At 36.3% G+C, this 17,207-nt stretch overlaps 1 protein-coding gene across 1 annotated transcript in view; it reads right to left on the bottom strand.

The window, feature by feature from the left end:
- The window catches only part of PTPN12 (protein tyrosine phosphatase non-receptor type 12), a 102,865-nt gene that overhangs the window by 47,747 nt on the left and 37,911 nt on the right, over positions 1–17,207 (bottom strand). The window contains exons 3-6 of the mRNA XM_003805268.5: positions 10,915–10,991; positions 8,771–8,866; positions 6,814–6,852; positions 139–210 (exon numbers count right to left, since the gene is read on the bottom strand). Coding sequence (XP_003805316.1) covers positions 139–210; positions 6,814–6,852; positions 8,771–8,866; positions 10,915–10,991 — 284 coding nt within the window. The remainder of the gene's footprint in view (positions 1–138; positions 211–6,813; positions 6,853–8,770; positions 8,867–10,914; positions 10,992–17,207) is intronic.

The raw sequence follows: 17,207 nt of genomic DNA, 5'->3' as shown, positions 1-17,207 counted from the left end.
AATTTTTTTAAATGTAAGCATAGGTTTGTGAGTCCTTGGCGTCTATAAACCTGGGTCCATACCACATTATAATTTAATTATTCATCAGTATAGCATGCCAATTTTCTGAAAAAAGTGTTTACAAAAATGGATACTTACACAAGAAATTTTAAATGGTGCAAACGTTATGGGGTCTTCTCCATACAAAGGCCAATAGCGCTCACATTTTTTCTGTCATCCAAAAAAAAAAATTAGTAAGTAATTCATGTAAGTTTTTCTTAAACTGTTATAAATATTTTGTGTCCTGAGGTTCTGCTTACTTCTACTTCCCCAAAACAGAAAAACCCACATTAGCAGGCATGGAGCTGAGAGAGCTTAGATTTACCCAATTGTTTTAAAAAATAGGCTACTGTGTCTTCTCCAAGAATAGTCATAAGAACCTTACTGACTTAAGTGCATAACTGTTCATTGCTATCTGCCAGGTCTACAGAGTAGACCAAAGATCCTCCTCTAGACAAGAAAAACTAATTTTAAAAAAGTGTCTGGTACAAGGAGGTATTTGGTATAAAGGTTGCTAGGTAAGTTGTATTGCTTGTAACATGACAATCTCTACAAATATCTGGCTGAATTCTCATTAAATGTAAAATATGTGATGAAGTGGAAAGAGTATTCTACTTGGAATCAGAAGAATTTTGCAAGTACTAATTCTACTCCTTTATTGACCTTTAGTTTTTTTATCTGTAAAAATAGGAATAATAATCCTTATCTTACAGAGTTGTTGCATGTTTGTTAAATAACAGTGTATTTCAAATGTACCACAGATGGTAAAACCCCTACACAAACATGATGTATTAACTATTCAATTTTATTAGAGATTACAGAAAGTGTAGTCAAATAATTTCTCCTCTTACCTTCCTATTTTAAACAGGTATAGAAAAAGAATGATAAATTTTCATCAGTTTCTAATATCAAGCACCTCATCATTTTAGAAAATCAGGTAAGTGAATGAAAAGCCTAACTTTATGGAAAATAGAATGATTCAGATATTAAGAAATGATGCAATTTGTATCAAGGCCCAATAAAATCAAAGTCTCTAAGTGACCATCTAGCTTAAATAAACCTTTTAAGCAGTGGGAAATGCATTGGTTAATGAATTCCTAATTAAATCTTCACAGTTCCAAATACAGTAAATGGAGTTATTACCTATAGGCTGAATGAACTATAAGTTGACAGTAATGCTCACAGAGAAACAAAGTAGAACTGTCTGGTATGTTGGGTTAGCTAACATTTTAGAGGCTTAAAAACACAGGTAACTTCCAAATCTCATTTTCCAAGAGATGTTTACAGAAAATGATTAAATCAAATTCTCTCTTTTTTTAGATAGGGTCTCACTTTGTCACCCAGGCTGGAGTGTGCAGTGGTGCAATCACGGCTCACTGCAGCCTCTACCTTCTGGGCTCAAGTGATCTTCCCACCTCAGCCTCCTGAGTAGCTGGGACCACAGGCGTGTGCCACCACAACCGGCTTTTTTTTTGTTTTAATAGATGGAGGCCGGGTGTGGTGGCTCATGCCTATAATCCCAGCACTTTGGAAGGCCAACGTGGGTGGATGACTTAAGGCAAGGAGTTCAAGACCAGACTGGCCAACATGGCAAAACCTTGTCTCTACTCAAAAATACAAAAAAATTAGCCAGGCATGGTGGCACATGCCTTTTAATCCCAGCTACTCAGGAGGCTGAGACATGAGAATCGTTTGAACCTGGGAGATGCAGGTTGCAAAGAGCTGAGATTGTGCCACTGCACTCAAGCCTGGGCGACAGAGCGAGACTGTCTCTCCCCACAAAAAAAAAAAAAAAAAAAAAGATTTAAAAAAAAATAGAGATGGGGGTCTTGCCATGTTGCCAAAGCTGGTCTCAAACTCCTGGGCTCAAGCAATTCTCCCACCCTAGCCTCCCAAGTAGCTGGGATTACAGGTGTGAGCCACTCTACTTACACTTGGACCTTAAATTATTTTTGAGAATTTAAAAAACATTTTTTTAATCTTTTACCTGACAAAACTTTAATACCTTGAAACAGATAGAAAACAAGTTGTAAGAGATTAATTTAGTTAAGAATAGAAAGCGGTGTGACTAACAATGCCCCTCATTCAGATGAGCAGTAATAAGATTATATTGGTACTTATATTCCTGGTATAAAACTAATAATGATATCAAAAACTATGTGTTAAATATCATACATACATAATCTCTAACACTGCAAGGTGGGTATTATTTCCTTTCAAATGTGAGGAAACTGAAGCTCAGAGTGAACTGTACTGCACCATGGTCAAAATGCTTGTAAAAGGTAGGTTTGTCTGATTTAATTATCTATGCTTTTTCCACCAGGTCACATTCAAAGTCAAGATCAAAGTCAAGGTTATCAGATAATTTCATAGTTCCTAACTTGCTCATAATCTATTACTAATACGACACAGTGAATCACAAAAACCTTTCGCTTCAAAAAATTATGTACTCAATACTACTTGATTTTTCATCAATAACTTGATACATACTATGAGCTTACTAATATAATGAAAAGAGAAATACATCCTAAACCTTAACAGTAACTTAAAACATTAGGAGAATGACATTTAAATTCTCTTAGACAATTGATTAATAATATTAATGTATATATTGACAACCCTTAAATAGATAACTTGATTACTTAATAATTTCTCAGTTTTTATATTTTCTCATTTTATTCACTTTCTGTCCAACATTACTTAATACTGATATAGGAAATAGTTGGGAGTAATGGAATAAATTAAAGCTTCCCAATTATTTATGTAATATAACTGAAAGATGTATCTTTTGCAATATATTGCTTACTGAAAAAATTAACATATTTACAAACTAAAGATAATTTTAAATATATTAACTACATTAGTATTAAAAAACTTCAAATAAAATCACTATGTAATTTGTAAGTTTGATTTATATGTCATATTTATAGAAGACCACACTTTATAAGTTTTATTTAAATATGAATTATCTGTAAATATATCATTACCTCCTACAGTGAGGACAGAATATGATGCTGTAGGATACCAGAATAGCTTTGAAGTAAATTTTACTTCGACATAGCATAAAAATACCAATGTTAGAAAATCAGGGTAAGAAATTATCTTCTCTCAGTTTTGAAGATAGGAAACAAACAAAACATACTGTGGTATTAACAAACAGACTAATCAAGATATTCAGGCCTGGTGCGGTGGATTACATGGGATTATATGCTTGTAATCCCAGCACTTTGGGAGACAAAGGCGGTCGGATCACCTGAGGTCAGGAGTTCGAGACCAGCCTGGCCAACACGGTGAAACCCCATCTCTACTAAAAATACAAAAATGAGCTGAGCCATGGTGGTAGGCGCCTGTAGTCCCAGCTACTCGGGAGGCTGAGACAGGAAATATACCTGAACCCGGGAGATGGAGGTTGCAGTGAGCCGAGATCGCGCCACTGCACTCCAGCCTGACTGACACAGCAGGATTCTGTCTCACAGTCTCAAAACAAACAAACAAACAAAAATTCAAACCATATATTAATGATAACCAGATTTTTAAAATGTATTTCCACTTGTTCAATTTTATTCCTATTTAAAAATACCTCTCTATTTCAGTCCATAGATGGCATTCTAGTTACAACACCATTGAATATTTGAAGATTACTAAGTAACAATACCTAATTAATTATTGTTAAGTACAGGCATACCTCATTTTACTGTGTTTCTCAGACACTGCATATTTTACAAATTGAAGTTTTGTGGCAACCCTGCACCAAGCAAGTATATCGGTATCATTTTTTCAACAGCACTTCAGGTCTGTGTCACATTTTGGAAACTTTTGCAGTATTCCAAACTGTTTCATTATGATGATATCTGTTATTGTAATCTGATCAGTGATGTTTGAAGTTACTACTCTGTTTTGGGGTGCTACAAACTGCTCCCATATAAAATGGCAAACTTAATCAACAGATGTTGTGAGCATTCTCACTGTTCCATTGACAAGTTTTTGTACAGTCTCTCTTCCTCTCCTTGGGCTTTCCTATTTCCTGAGACACAATATTGAAATTAGACTAACTAATAACCCTACAATGGCCTCAAAGTATTCAAGTGAAAAGGGTCACAAACTTTTCACTTTAAATAAAAAAGCTAAAAATGATTAAGCTTAGTAAAGAAGGCATGTTGAAAACTGAGATAGGCAGAAAGGTAGGCCTCTTGTACTAAACAGCCAAGTTTAGAACAAAAAGGAAAAGTTTTTGGAGGACATTAAAAGAGCTACTCCAGGAAACACACAAAAATTAAGTAGGTCAAACAGCCTTATTGCTTACATGGAGAAAGTTTTAGTGGTCTAGATAGAAGATCAAACCAGCTGCAACATTTCTACAAGCCAAAGCCTAATCCAGAGCAAGGCACTAACTCCCTTCATTTCTATAAAGTGTGAGGAAGCTGCAGAAGGAAAGTTAGAAGCTAGCAAAGGCTGGTTCACGAAGTTTAAGGAAAGAAGCTGTCCCCATAACATAAAAGTGCGAGATGAAGCACCAAATTCTGATGTAGAGGCTGCAGCAAGTTATCCAAAGATCTAAGCTAAGAGCACTGATGAAACAAGCTATACTAAATGACATATTTTCAGTATGGATGAAACATCCTTATATTGGAAGAAGATGCCATCTAGGACTTTCAGAACTAGAGAAAAGAAGTCAACGTCTAGCTTCAAAGCTTCAAAGGACATGCTGACTCTCTTGTTAGGGGTTAATGCAGCTGGTGACATTAAGTTGAAGCCAATGCTCATTTACCATTCTGAAAATCCTAAGGGCTCTAAAAATCATGCCAAATGTACTCTGTCTGTCCTCTATAAATGGAGTAAGGCCTGGATGTCAGCACATCTGTTTACAGCATGTTTTTGTTTTTTTCAACCCCACCCCCAGCCCATCCCTATTGCATGGTTTAATGAATATTTTAAGCTCACTACTGGGGACTACTGGTTGGAAAAAAAAATTCCTTTCAAAATATTTCCGTTTACAATGCACCTGGTCACCCAAAAGCTCTGATGGACATGTACAAGGAGATTAATATGTTTTCATGCCTGCTAATACAACATCCATTCTGCAGCCTATGGATCAACGAGTAATTTTGAGTTTCAAGTCTTATTATTTAAGAAACGTATTTTGTAAAGCTAAAGCTGCCATAAATAATGATTACTCTGATGGGTCTAGGGAAAGTGAACTGAAAACCTTCTGGAAAGGATTCAGCATTCTAGATGCAATTAATTACACTCATGATTCGTGGGAGGAGGTCAAAATATCAAGATTAACACGAGTTTGGAAAAAGTTAATTCCAACCCTCGTGATAACTTTGAGAGGTTCAAGACTTCAGTAGAGGAAGTAACTGCAAATGTGGTGGAAACAACAAAGAGAATCAGAAGTGGAGCTTGAAGATGGAAATGAATTGCCACAATCTCATGATAAAACCTGGAATGGATGAGGAGTTGCTTCTTATGGATAAGAAAAGAAAGTGGTTTCTTGAGATGGAATCTACTTTCTTGAGATGGAATATACTTTTGGTGAAGATGCTGTGAACACTTGAAATGACAACAAAGGATTTAGGACATTAAATCAACTTAGTTGATAAAGCAGTGGAAGGGTTTGAAAGGACTGACTCCAATTTGCCAAGTAGTTCTACTGTGGGTAGAACAGCAACTGCTGTTGCTATCAAACAGCATGGCATGCTACAGAGCAATCTTTCATGAAAGGAAGAGACAATCAATGTGGCAAACTTCACTGTTTCTTATTTTATGTTTTTATAAGTGGAGTCTCCCTCTGCCCAGGCTGGAGTACAGTAGCATAATCATAGCTCACCGCAGCCTCAACCTTCTGGGCTCAAGTGATCCTCCCACCTCCGCCTCCCAAAGTGCTGGGATTCAAATGTGAACTACCGTTCCTGGTCCTGTCTTGTATTTTATCAAAAATTGCCACAGCTACCCCAACCTTTAGCAAATACCAACTTGATCAGTCGGCAGCCATCAACGTCAACAAAACCCTTTACCAGCATAAAGATTACAACTAGCTGAAGGCTCAGATGATCATTAACATTTTTTAGCAATAAATTATTTTTAAATTAAGGCATGGAAGGCCAGGCACGGTGGCTCACATCTATAATCCTAGCACTTTGGGAGGCCGAGGTGGGCAGAACACCTGAGGTCAGGAGTTCGAAACCAGCCTGGCCAACATGGTGAAACCTCATCTTTACTAAAACTACAAAAATTAGCCAGTTGTGGTGGCACATGCCTATAATCCCAGCTACTCAGAAGGCTGAGGCAGGAGAGTCGCTTGAACCTGGGAGGCGGAGGTTGCAGTGAGCCAAGATTGTACCACTGCACTCCAGCCTGGGCAACAGAGCGAGACTCTGTCTAGAAAAAATAAAAAAATAAAATAAGGCATGAAGTGTTTTATAGGTATAATGCTACTGAACATTTAACAGACTATAATACAGTATAAATATGACTTTTATATGCACTAAGAAAACAAAAAATTTGTTTGAATTGCGCTATTCTGGTGGTCTGGAACTGAACCTATAATATCTCTGAGGTATGCCTGTGTGTGATAAAACATACTTACAAAATATAAAAGAAAACAACATGCTTGAGAGATTATTTTGTCCCTTGTATGAAATAAAAGCAACAGCAGTACCCCAAAATAAAAGAAGTATCTACATTAACTGCTTATGTTAAGACTATAATAATAAAAGACTAAGAATATTTATCCCTAAAAATGAAATAGTAAGAGGAATAGATTATACATACCCTTCCCATCTCAAATTCTCGGCAGGCCATTACAATGATCTAAAAAGTGATGGTGGGGAGTGAGATAAAGAACGTATCAGTTAAACACAATTTTACTTTTTAATAAAATACAGATTTCAAGAATTTTGCACCGAGAAGTATAATTGGCTTGCCTAAAAAAGTAGTTTCAATATTAAATGTGTAAGTTAAAGAAATTATCAAAATTAGACTTTCCAAACAAGGGCTAACTATACAGCAACAAATTAAATTGGTTCCAATTAACATGATGTTTTTGGTTTGAATTAAATCATGTAAATCTTACAGATTTACTTTGTGATTTCTGAAATTATATTAAAATATCACTTTTAGGATATTTACCTAATTATAAATAGCACTATTAATTAAAAATATATTTATAATTATTTAAATATTGAATGCGTTTAACACCATTTTAAAAGTTGATCATACCTGCTTTTTCCCATTTTATAATGTAAACTTTCCAACACACACCATAGTTGAGAATTTTACAGTAAACATTGTATAGCCATCACCTATATTCTATCATTAACATTTCACCATGTTTTATCACATAGCTAACCCTCTATCAATCCATCTTATTTTAAAAATGCATTTCAAAGTAAGTTGTGAACATCAGTACACTCTCCCCAAAATACTTCAGCATGCATATTATTATCTAGAACACCATAAATTTTTTTTTTTTTTTTTTTTTTTTTTTTTTTTTTTTTTGAGACGGAGTCTCGCTCTGTCGCCCAGGCTGGAGTGCAGTGGCGCTATCTCAGCTCACTGCAAGCGCTGCCTCCTGGGTTCACGCCATTCTCCTGCCTTAGCCTGCTGAGTAGCTGGGACTACAGGCGCCCGCCACCACGTCCAGCTAATTTTTTTGTATTTTTAGTAGAGACGGGGTTTCACCGTGTTAGCCAGGATGGTCTCGATCTCCTGACCTCGTGATCTGCCCGCCTCGGCCTCCCAAAGTGCTGGGATTACAGGCATGAGCCACCCCACCCGGCCAATCTAGAACATAATTTTTATATTGTTTCCAGTATTTTTCCCTTGAGGCAAATTTTACATATAATGAAATGCACAAATCCTAAAGTGAACATTCTCCGAGTTTGGACAAATACACACATCTGTGCAACACAAATCTTATCAAGATACAGGATGTTCCCATCATCCAGAAAGTTTCTTCATGCTCTTTCTCAATCCCCAAGCACATCTAGTTTTTAAAGTGAAGTACAGCAAATATAAATAACTGGAAAATTTCCCCCCTTTTATTAATCTTTCAAAGACCAGAGGATGTCAATGCTTTAGAATCATTACAATTCCATTAAAAAGCCGTAAGACAAAAATGAAAGTTTCACATTACTGATTTTCCACATCCACACAATGAAAAGTATCAGTGCACATGGTTAGGTTTCAAGAATACTACAGAGCAGTATAGGGTAGCTCTTTGCAGTATTCTAACTAATTTCTCTGCTTCTAAATCTAAGGGCATATTATTTCCCTTCATCCAAAAGAACAAGAGGGCACTGAATGAACTCCAGGGATAGATGAAATTCTCTTACACTGCATATTTATAGTCTATTTATAGTTATGTGTTTATATATATTTTCCTGAGAAGAGGGACTCAAATGAGTATAACTGTACTATCAAGTATTTTACTGACATATTAGAGCACTAATCCTTTTCTGCTTTTTATAAGTTGTTTGATAGCTGTATCATTACTTACTGACTTAGGACAAGATTTAAATTATTATCACACCTTCTTAAAATATTTAGCCTAGTTTGTAAAAATTTAATGAGACATCCTAAAAATGGGTCCATCTTTTTAGTAAACATCAGCAATAAGTAAACATAATTATGGATTTTTTAAAAATCCCCTCATTCCTTATTCAGTAAAATAGCCTATGTTATTACATAAGTATTTCTCAAAATTTATTGTGAAAAGTAAATTACTTACCACAACATTATACTCCCATATCATCCTCCAAAAATCTATTACTGTATTTGCTAAAGGTCCTTGAGTTGCTACATATGCTTTTGGCCCATAGACGCCCTAAAAATGGTTAAAAGCAAATTTCACATTTATTTTGATTACCAAAAATATTTCATTACCCAAAATATAAGGTTTCAAATTGTATTAGTAATATTGTTGTTTTAACTTAAACCATTTCCAAATAATGTGTCTTTCATAGTATATTAAAGCATGGCAAAATATATTCAATTCACTTAAGCTTTTGATGACTGCTATTACTTTGTGTTTACCGGATATGGTGCACAGAATAGGTATTTAAGAACCGCCTTATGCTAATTAAAAATTATTACTTATCTAGGCATTAATAACAAAAGCCCTAATACCTACTCAACAAAGCTAACTGGCAGAAATACAGAGCGTGCTCTGATTCTAAAACAATACTAAAACTAGTGAAGAGCTCTTTCTTAGTTTCTTCCATAGCTACCTTCCATTATCTATTCAACTCAAAAGTTTATCAAGCATCTACTATACAGGTTTTTAATAATGAACATGAGAATATAAACCAAACAATGTCACTGACTAAAATACTAAACTGGTACATAACTGACTCATACAATGAATCAGTGTCATTAAGCATAAGTAAAAACTATAACTTTTAACAAACAGCCTTAAAAAAAGAATATGAACATTGACAACATCTGAAATAGCAAACTATCAATTTATTAGTTTTTATTTAATGTATTCATTTTGGTTTTTAACTTTGTTAAAAAAAGAAATTTTTATTTAAAACCATGACTGCTGAATATTGACATAGATAATAATTTTACCACATAAACCTTTTTTTTTTTTTTGAGACGGAGTCTTGCTCTGTCACCCAGACTGGAGTGCATTGGCACGATCTCGGCTCACTGCAACTTCCACCTCCTGGGGTTCAGGCGATTCTCCTGCCTCAGTCTCCCGAGAAGCTGGTATTACAGGCATGCACCACCATGACCGGCTAATTTTTGTATTTTTAGTAGAGACTGGGTTTCCCCATGTTGGCCAGGCTGGTCTCGAACTCCTGATCTCAGGTGATCCACCCGCCTAGGTCTCCCAAAGTGCTGGGATTACGGACATGAGCCACCGTGCCCGGCCTGGCATAAACTTTTATCAGTTAACATTTTTATCAACAAAAACATATGAAAATATGTATAAACACCATATATAAAATAAATGAAAATTATACTATCATATCACTTGAAAGATTAAAAAACACAGATTAGCTGATGTACAAAAAGCCTTTTATTTAAACTGAATCAAGTGGCACTTTGCATCTATCTCTACTGATACCATAAAGAACTTGACGCTGGGCGCAGTGGCTCACGCCTGTAATCCTAGCACTTTGGGAGGCAGAGGCGGGTGGATCACAGGTCAGGAGATCGAGACCAAGGCAGGAGAATGGCGTGAACCCGGGAAGCAGAGCTTGCAGTGAGCCGAGATAGCGCCACTGCACTCCAGACTGGGCGACAGAGCGAGACTCCGTCTCAAAAAAAAAAAAAAAAAAAAAAAGAACTTGACTGCTTTTCATCAAAGGGTATCCAAACAAAGGTTATAAAAGAGACTATTTAATCTTGGATTTTGGGTTGCCACCTGAAACAGTGACAACTGCCAAAAGTTTTACATTTAAAGCTATGTTCTAGAATTTTAAATCAGTATTATCCAGTAATCCCACCCCTAGTAATTTATCCTAAGAAATTATTCAAAAGAACAAAGATGTTTACTGCAATATTATCATTTAAAAAATTTGGAAACAACCTATATGGGTCAACAACAGGGATTGATGATGTTCATTTGTGTCCAAAGGGATAACTGAGAAAATAATTTAGTAATAGGTAAGACTTCCATGGGCAAGAAGAAATAAAAAAGAAAATGTTATCTCTGCTATCACAAAACTAAGTAGAAACTATTTATCTATATGAATAAGAAGGCTAGAAGGAAAGCATATAAAAACATTGTGCCAGGGCAGTGGCTTTATTTTTATTTCTTTTGCTGTTGGTATCGTGTTTGAGCAATTCAAAAAGTTTTTACAAAACTAGTATGTAGAAAGACATTAATATGGCAGAGAAACACCATTTAAAGTTAGTACATACCTTTATAAAATTTGCATTGATATAGTCTGAATCTTGTGAAGGAGTCTTTAATGTCAATTTAACTCGGCTGTGATCAACTACGAGAAAAAAATTCATAAAATATGTATGGTTGACACACAGGTATTTTCTAATGAAGCGTAAGTAAGGTTAAATAGACAGCTTAAGAACATTTATTTTAAAAAACAATGGATGAAAATGGACTCTAGGTACCAGCAGGGTAATTTCTAACATTAAACTGAAAGGAAATGAAATAAATTTTCAGACAACCACCACCTGGCAGGCACCTGTAATCCCAGCTACTCGGGAGGCTGTGGCAGAACCACTTGAACCTGGCTGGGAGGCAGAGGTTGCAGTGAGCCAAGATTGCGCCACTGCACTCTAGCCTGGGCGACAGAGTGAGGTTCTGTCTTAAAACAAAACAACAACAGCAAAAAACAAAACAAAACAAAACAAAAAAACACCACCACCAGTGATGTAAAGCAGTGTATTAAAGTTGCAATAAGAATCATCTCTGGAACTCTTTTAAAATTCAAATTCCAGGACATTATCTCTGATTTACTAGAGCAGAGTCTAGGGTTTCAGCCTCTGCAGCTTTTAACAAACATACCAAGTGGCTGATGAATACTAACCAGTGATACACAAGCCCATATGCTAAAATTCTTATTAAAAAAATGAAACTTTCATATTTCACAAGAAACTATAAAAAGCAAATCATAACAAATTAATGAATTGAGATTATATATAAAAAGTGTTCGACACTGCTCTTGGCTAATAATAGTTATTATTAGGTAATAGAGTAAAAAAATCTTTAAAAAAATTTTATAAAGTATATTTTTCTTTTAAGTTTTTATTGATTTTTTTAAAGGAATATGTATATAATTTTTAAAAATTAGACCTTAAAGAAAGGTATAAAGTGAAAAGTAAGCCTCCCCTGCCCTTCAATTCCAGGGCTCTCTCCCATCAAGATACTATATTAAAGTTATTTTTCCCATTCCAAGTGTACTTATTACACATAAAGTTATATACTTTGAAAAACTACTACACAAATGCAAGCATCCTATACATGCTGTTCTGTATCATTACTTTTCAGTTTATAGTATATCCTGGAACTCTTCCCAAAGCACAGAAAGATTTACTTTATTATTTTTACTATTATTTTAAAATACAGAGACAAGGTCTCACTCTGTCACTCAGGCTGAAGTGCAGTGCTGCAATCATAGCTCATTTGAACCTAAAACTCCTGGGCTACAGATCTTCCTGGCTCAGGCTCCCAAGTGTTTGGATTACAGGTGTGAACCATTGCACTCAGCTTGCACTAGGCTATCTCACTCTTTTTAGTGTAACAGAGAATTCCATCATGTGAATGTTTCATTCTTTATTTAGCTACTCTACTGATGGGCCATTTTTTTCCTATTAAAAACATTACTACAATGAACACTAATGTATATATAGCTGTTACCAGCATTGCTGTAGGGTAAATTCCTAACAGAGGAATTGCTACTTGCCTTCTAAAAGGTATGAAACAATTTATACAGGGTTATGTAATAAGGGTGACTGGGTATTACCAAACTTTTCATCACTGACAAACCAAAAAGTAAAAATATCTTGTTTTAATTTCCATTTCTTGAATTATGCAAAGGATTGTATGTTTTAATATATTTATTGGTTCTGTGTACTTCTTTTTCCATAAACCACTTGTTTATATCCTTTGCCCATTTTTCCACGTCTGTTTTGTCCTACTGATTTTTATGAGATCTATGTAAAAAGAAAAAATCAGCCCTCTGTCACGGGAAGTGCAAATAGTTTTTTCCAGTTTGTGCTGATGTTTAAAACTTTTTATTTAGAACTAATTTTAGATTTATAGAAAAACTGTAAAAATAGTACAGAGAACTCCCATGCCTCTCACTGAGCTTCCTCTAATAGTAACATCTTATATAACCATAGGACAAAGATCAATAATACCACAAAATTAACACTTATAAAACTATTAATTAAACAAGACTATACAAATCAGTGTTTTCTAATCTTTTTTCTCTTTCGAGGATCTCATATTAAATTTAATTTTTAGTGGCCAGGCATAGTGGCTCACCCCTGTAATCCCAGCATTTTGGGAGGCCAAGGTGGGCGGATCACATGAGGTTAGGAGTTTGAGACCAGCCTGGCCCACATGGCGAAACCCCATCTCTACTAAAAATACAAAAAAAATCGGCAGGGCATCGTGGCGCATGCCTGTAATCTCAGCTACTCGGGAGGCTGAGGCAGGAGAATCACTTGAACCCAGGAAGCGGAGGTTGTGGTAAGCCGAGATCGCGCCACTGCACTCCAGCCTGGGTGACAGAGTGGGACTCCATCTCAAGATAATAATAATAATAATTTTTATTTCTCCTTAGTCTCCTTCAATCTAAAAAAGTTTCTCTGATTGTTTTTTTTTAAATGACTGGAACGAAGTTATGAATTTTTGGTAATACCACAGAATGATATTGTGTCCTTCTCAGCACAACACATCAGAGGATACATGATATACATATGCTTTAGTACTTGTGATGTTAACCTTGGTCACTTGGTTAATATGGTATTGCTTGGTTACCAAAAGGGAAAGTTACTGCCTTTCCCTTTTATAGTTAGTAAGTATTTGAGGTTAGATGCTTTCAGATTATGAAATCCTAAAGAAGTAGAATTGCCTAGTATTCATTGTTTCTGGATTAGAAGGGACCATAACATATAACATGTAAAATGCCATTATTATTATCAAATTATAATCCCTTCTAATCCATGAATGAGTATCAAAGGCAGTAAAAATACAAAAGGAAATACGGAAATGTTAACAGACATGAATAAACTTCTTAGCAAAGTATTAAAGAACAACTAATAGTAACTAATTTATTTTTCATTGGCTCAAATTTTATACATAGCACTAAAGGCCCAGTTCTGCTAATTTAATTGATAAATTTACTTTTAAAAAAGTCTTCTTTAGAAATTTGTAGAAGACACATATAAGGAAGATATACTTGCTTCTGGTGAAAATTATTCATTTCCTCACTGTATTCTAAGAAACAGAATGTTTAAAATATGTTTGTCAATGCTCTGTCATTTATTTCACGCCACCCTACATGTCCCATCCCCCTTTTTATATGCCATTTGGGATAGGAAATACACATATAAAAAAAAGCTATGACTCTGGAAAATGAGAATAGAATATTCAGTGGTTAGGATAATGATGGCTGAATAACTACAGGAAGCTTCCTCTTTCCATGTTTGCCAGTAATAAGGGGTCTCCGTTAATTACCCTTATTCATATGACATATTAGCCTCTATTCAAAGTATCTCAAAGGCAGAATACAATAGCTGGTTTACCACTGGGTCCTCAGTAAAGTTTCTGGTGACTGTAAATTCAAATGAGAATAGTGGCTCCCAAATGATAGTTAGGACTGGTGCCAGGCTGGCTACATGCAGGCTGGTAATTTCTTTTTTAAAAAATTTTCTAAGATGGAAAATTTTAAGCATACACCAAAATAGAACAGTATAATGAATCTTTGTATATCCATTACCCAGCTTCATTATCAACATTTTTGCCAATCTTATTTCATCTATCCCCAATCATTCAACAGCTGGGGAAAGCAAATTAAAATCCAAGATTTCTGGAGTACTACATCTTGTAGTAAGTTCAATTCAGTAAATTAAAAATGGGGCACAGAAATACCCTTTTTAAAACTCCCCATTTAAATTCTAAAACACAGGCAAATTTGGTAGTCACTGCTTTCTACTATGTACCCACAGCACATTAGATTTAAAAATCAACATTATGCTACTTATACAGCATATCATGTGTATTTTGATTTTGGCATTTTAAATGTGAATTTTAGTATCATTCATCCAATAAATATTTATTGCATGTAATAAGCACAATAATGTTGTTCATATATCCACAGTAAAGTAGTAGCAAGGAAAGGGAGTAAGGAACATCTTGAGGATATCAGCAGTCTTCAGAGGTGTGACAAGCTGGGTCTCAGGGAATGAGAAGTTTGCCAATGATTAAAAGGAAAAAAAAATAGGGCATTATAGGTAGCATAATAGGTTCAAAAGTATAGAATTAATAAAAAATAGCTACCATGGAATGAACGTTTCCTCTAAGCACATAATTTTATCCTCACCACACACCCATGGAGATAGAAGTTAATATCGCTATGCACAGACAGAGGTATGCCCAAATCACAAAACTGAGATGGCAGTGACACATTTGAAACTGGGGCTGTCTGATTTAAAAGCCAAGGCTCTGGGTCTAAATAATACATGTACTGAAGAGATATGAAGCAACATGGGACTACTGGAAGGAAGCGGTGAGCAACAAGGCTGAAAATGTAGCTGCCTGTTCTCACTCACTTGACCATAGTATAGCAAAGGGGTGGGCTGGAATTGGAGTATGGAACAAATGCATGATTTCAAATAAATGAGTGTATATCCACCCCAGTTCTGTCCACTGAAAAGGCCTAAAAGCAATGACACACCAAACCCTGTTCAATTGTGGGGTCAGCCAGGCCTTCCAGGATTGCTCCCCGCCCTCCCAGCTGGCTTTTCTGCCACATTCCACTGCCACAGCAGACTGGGTGTCCTTCACCTGCCTGCATCTTCTGCAGTTTGTTAAGTGGCACCCTTAGCTCCTGTGACACCTTAGGGAGAAAGCCACAGCACCCATGATTTTGGGCCACCATTAACACCCGGCAAAGCGCCGGGAACTAGAAGTAGCGAGAAAGAACTTGGGTGGCTGTTTTAATATTCTTCATTGGTGCTCTTTTTTTTTTCAGACAGTGTCTGGCTCTGTCACCCAGGTTGGAGTGCAGTGGCACCATCTTGGCTCACTGCAACCTCTGCCTCCCAGGTTCAAGTGATTCTCCTGCCTCAGCCTCTCAAGTAGCTGGGACTACAGGCACGTGCCATCATGCCTAGCTAATTTTTGTATTTTTAGTAGAGGCGGGGTTTCACCGTATTGGCCAGGCTGGTCTTGATCTGATCTCAAGTGATCTGCCCGCTTCGGCCTCCCAAAGTCCTGGGATTACAGACATGAGTCACCTCGCCCTGCCAGATTGGTGCTCTTATTAAGCATATTTAGAAATAATCTAAATATCAAAAAAATGAAAACAATTATTCCTCTCCATGGTTTTGCTAGCTATCCATCCAAGAGAAACAAAATCATAGGTCTACACAGAGAGTTGTATGACATGTTCATAGCAGCATTATTCAATATGTTCATCATTCATACAATGGAATATTATTCAACAACAAAAAGGAATGAACTATCGATGCATGCTACATCGTGAATGAATCTTTAAAATGTGTTAACAAGAGGCTGGGCACAGTGGCTCAAGCCTGTAATCCCAGCACTTTGGGAGGCCGAGGCAGGCGGATCACGAGGTCAGGAGTTCGAGACGAGTCTGGCCAACATAGTGAAACCCTGTATCTACTAAAAATAACACAAAAAATTAGCCAGGCATGGTGATGTGCGCCTATAATCCCAGCTACTCAGGAGGCTGAGACAGGAGAATCTCATGAACCTGGGAGGCGGAGGTTGCAGTGAGCCGAGATCATGCCACTGCACTCCAGCCTGGGCAACAGAATGAGACTTCATCTCAAAAAAAAACTGTTAAAAGAGCTAGACACAAAAGACTATATATTGTATGATTACATTTATATTAAATTCACAGAAAAGGAAAATCTATACAGACAGAAAGCTGATTAACAGCTGCCCAGGGCTGAAGACTCAGATCTTTTAGGGGTGATGGAAATGTCCTAAAACTAGATTGTATTAATTGTTGCAAAACTCTATAAATTTACTTTAAAAAAATCATTGAATTGCACAATTAAAATGGATAAATTTCATGGGTATGTAAATTATACCTCAAACCTGTTTTTAAAATTATATTTCTGCAAGCACTGCACATGTTAAAACATGCAAAGGAAGTTAGTGAATTAAATTCTTCTCCGTCTTATTTTTTGAGACAGTCTCGCTCTGTTACCCAGGCTGGAGTGCAGTGGTGCAATCATAGTTCACTGCAGCCTTGACCTCCTGGTCTCAAGTGATCCTCCCACATCAGCCTACTGAGTAGCTGGGACCACAAGTGTGCACACGAGAGAGAGAGAGAGAGAGTGTGTGTGTGTGTGTGTGTGTGTGCGCGCGTGCGTGTGTGCGTGTGTGTGTTGAGTTTTGCTATGTTGCCCAGGCTGGTCTTGAACTCCTGAGCTCAAATAATCTGCCCAGCTTGGCCTCCTAAAGTGCTGGGATTACATGCATGAGCCAC

This window comes from Pan paniscus, chromosome 6, assembly GCF_029289425.2.
Source record: "Pan paniscus chromosome 6, NHGRI_mPanPan1-v2.0_pri, whole genome shotgun sequence".
Lineage (NCBI taxonomy): Eukaryota > Metazoa > Chordata > Mammalia > Primates > Hominidae > Pan > Pan paniscus.
This window is presented reverse-complemented; position numbering and strand designations above follow the sequence as displayed.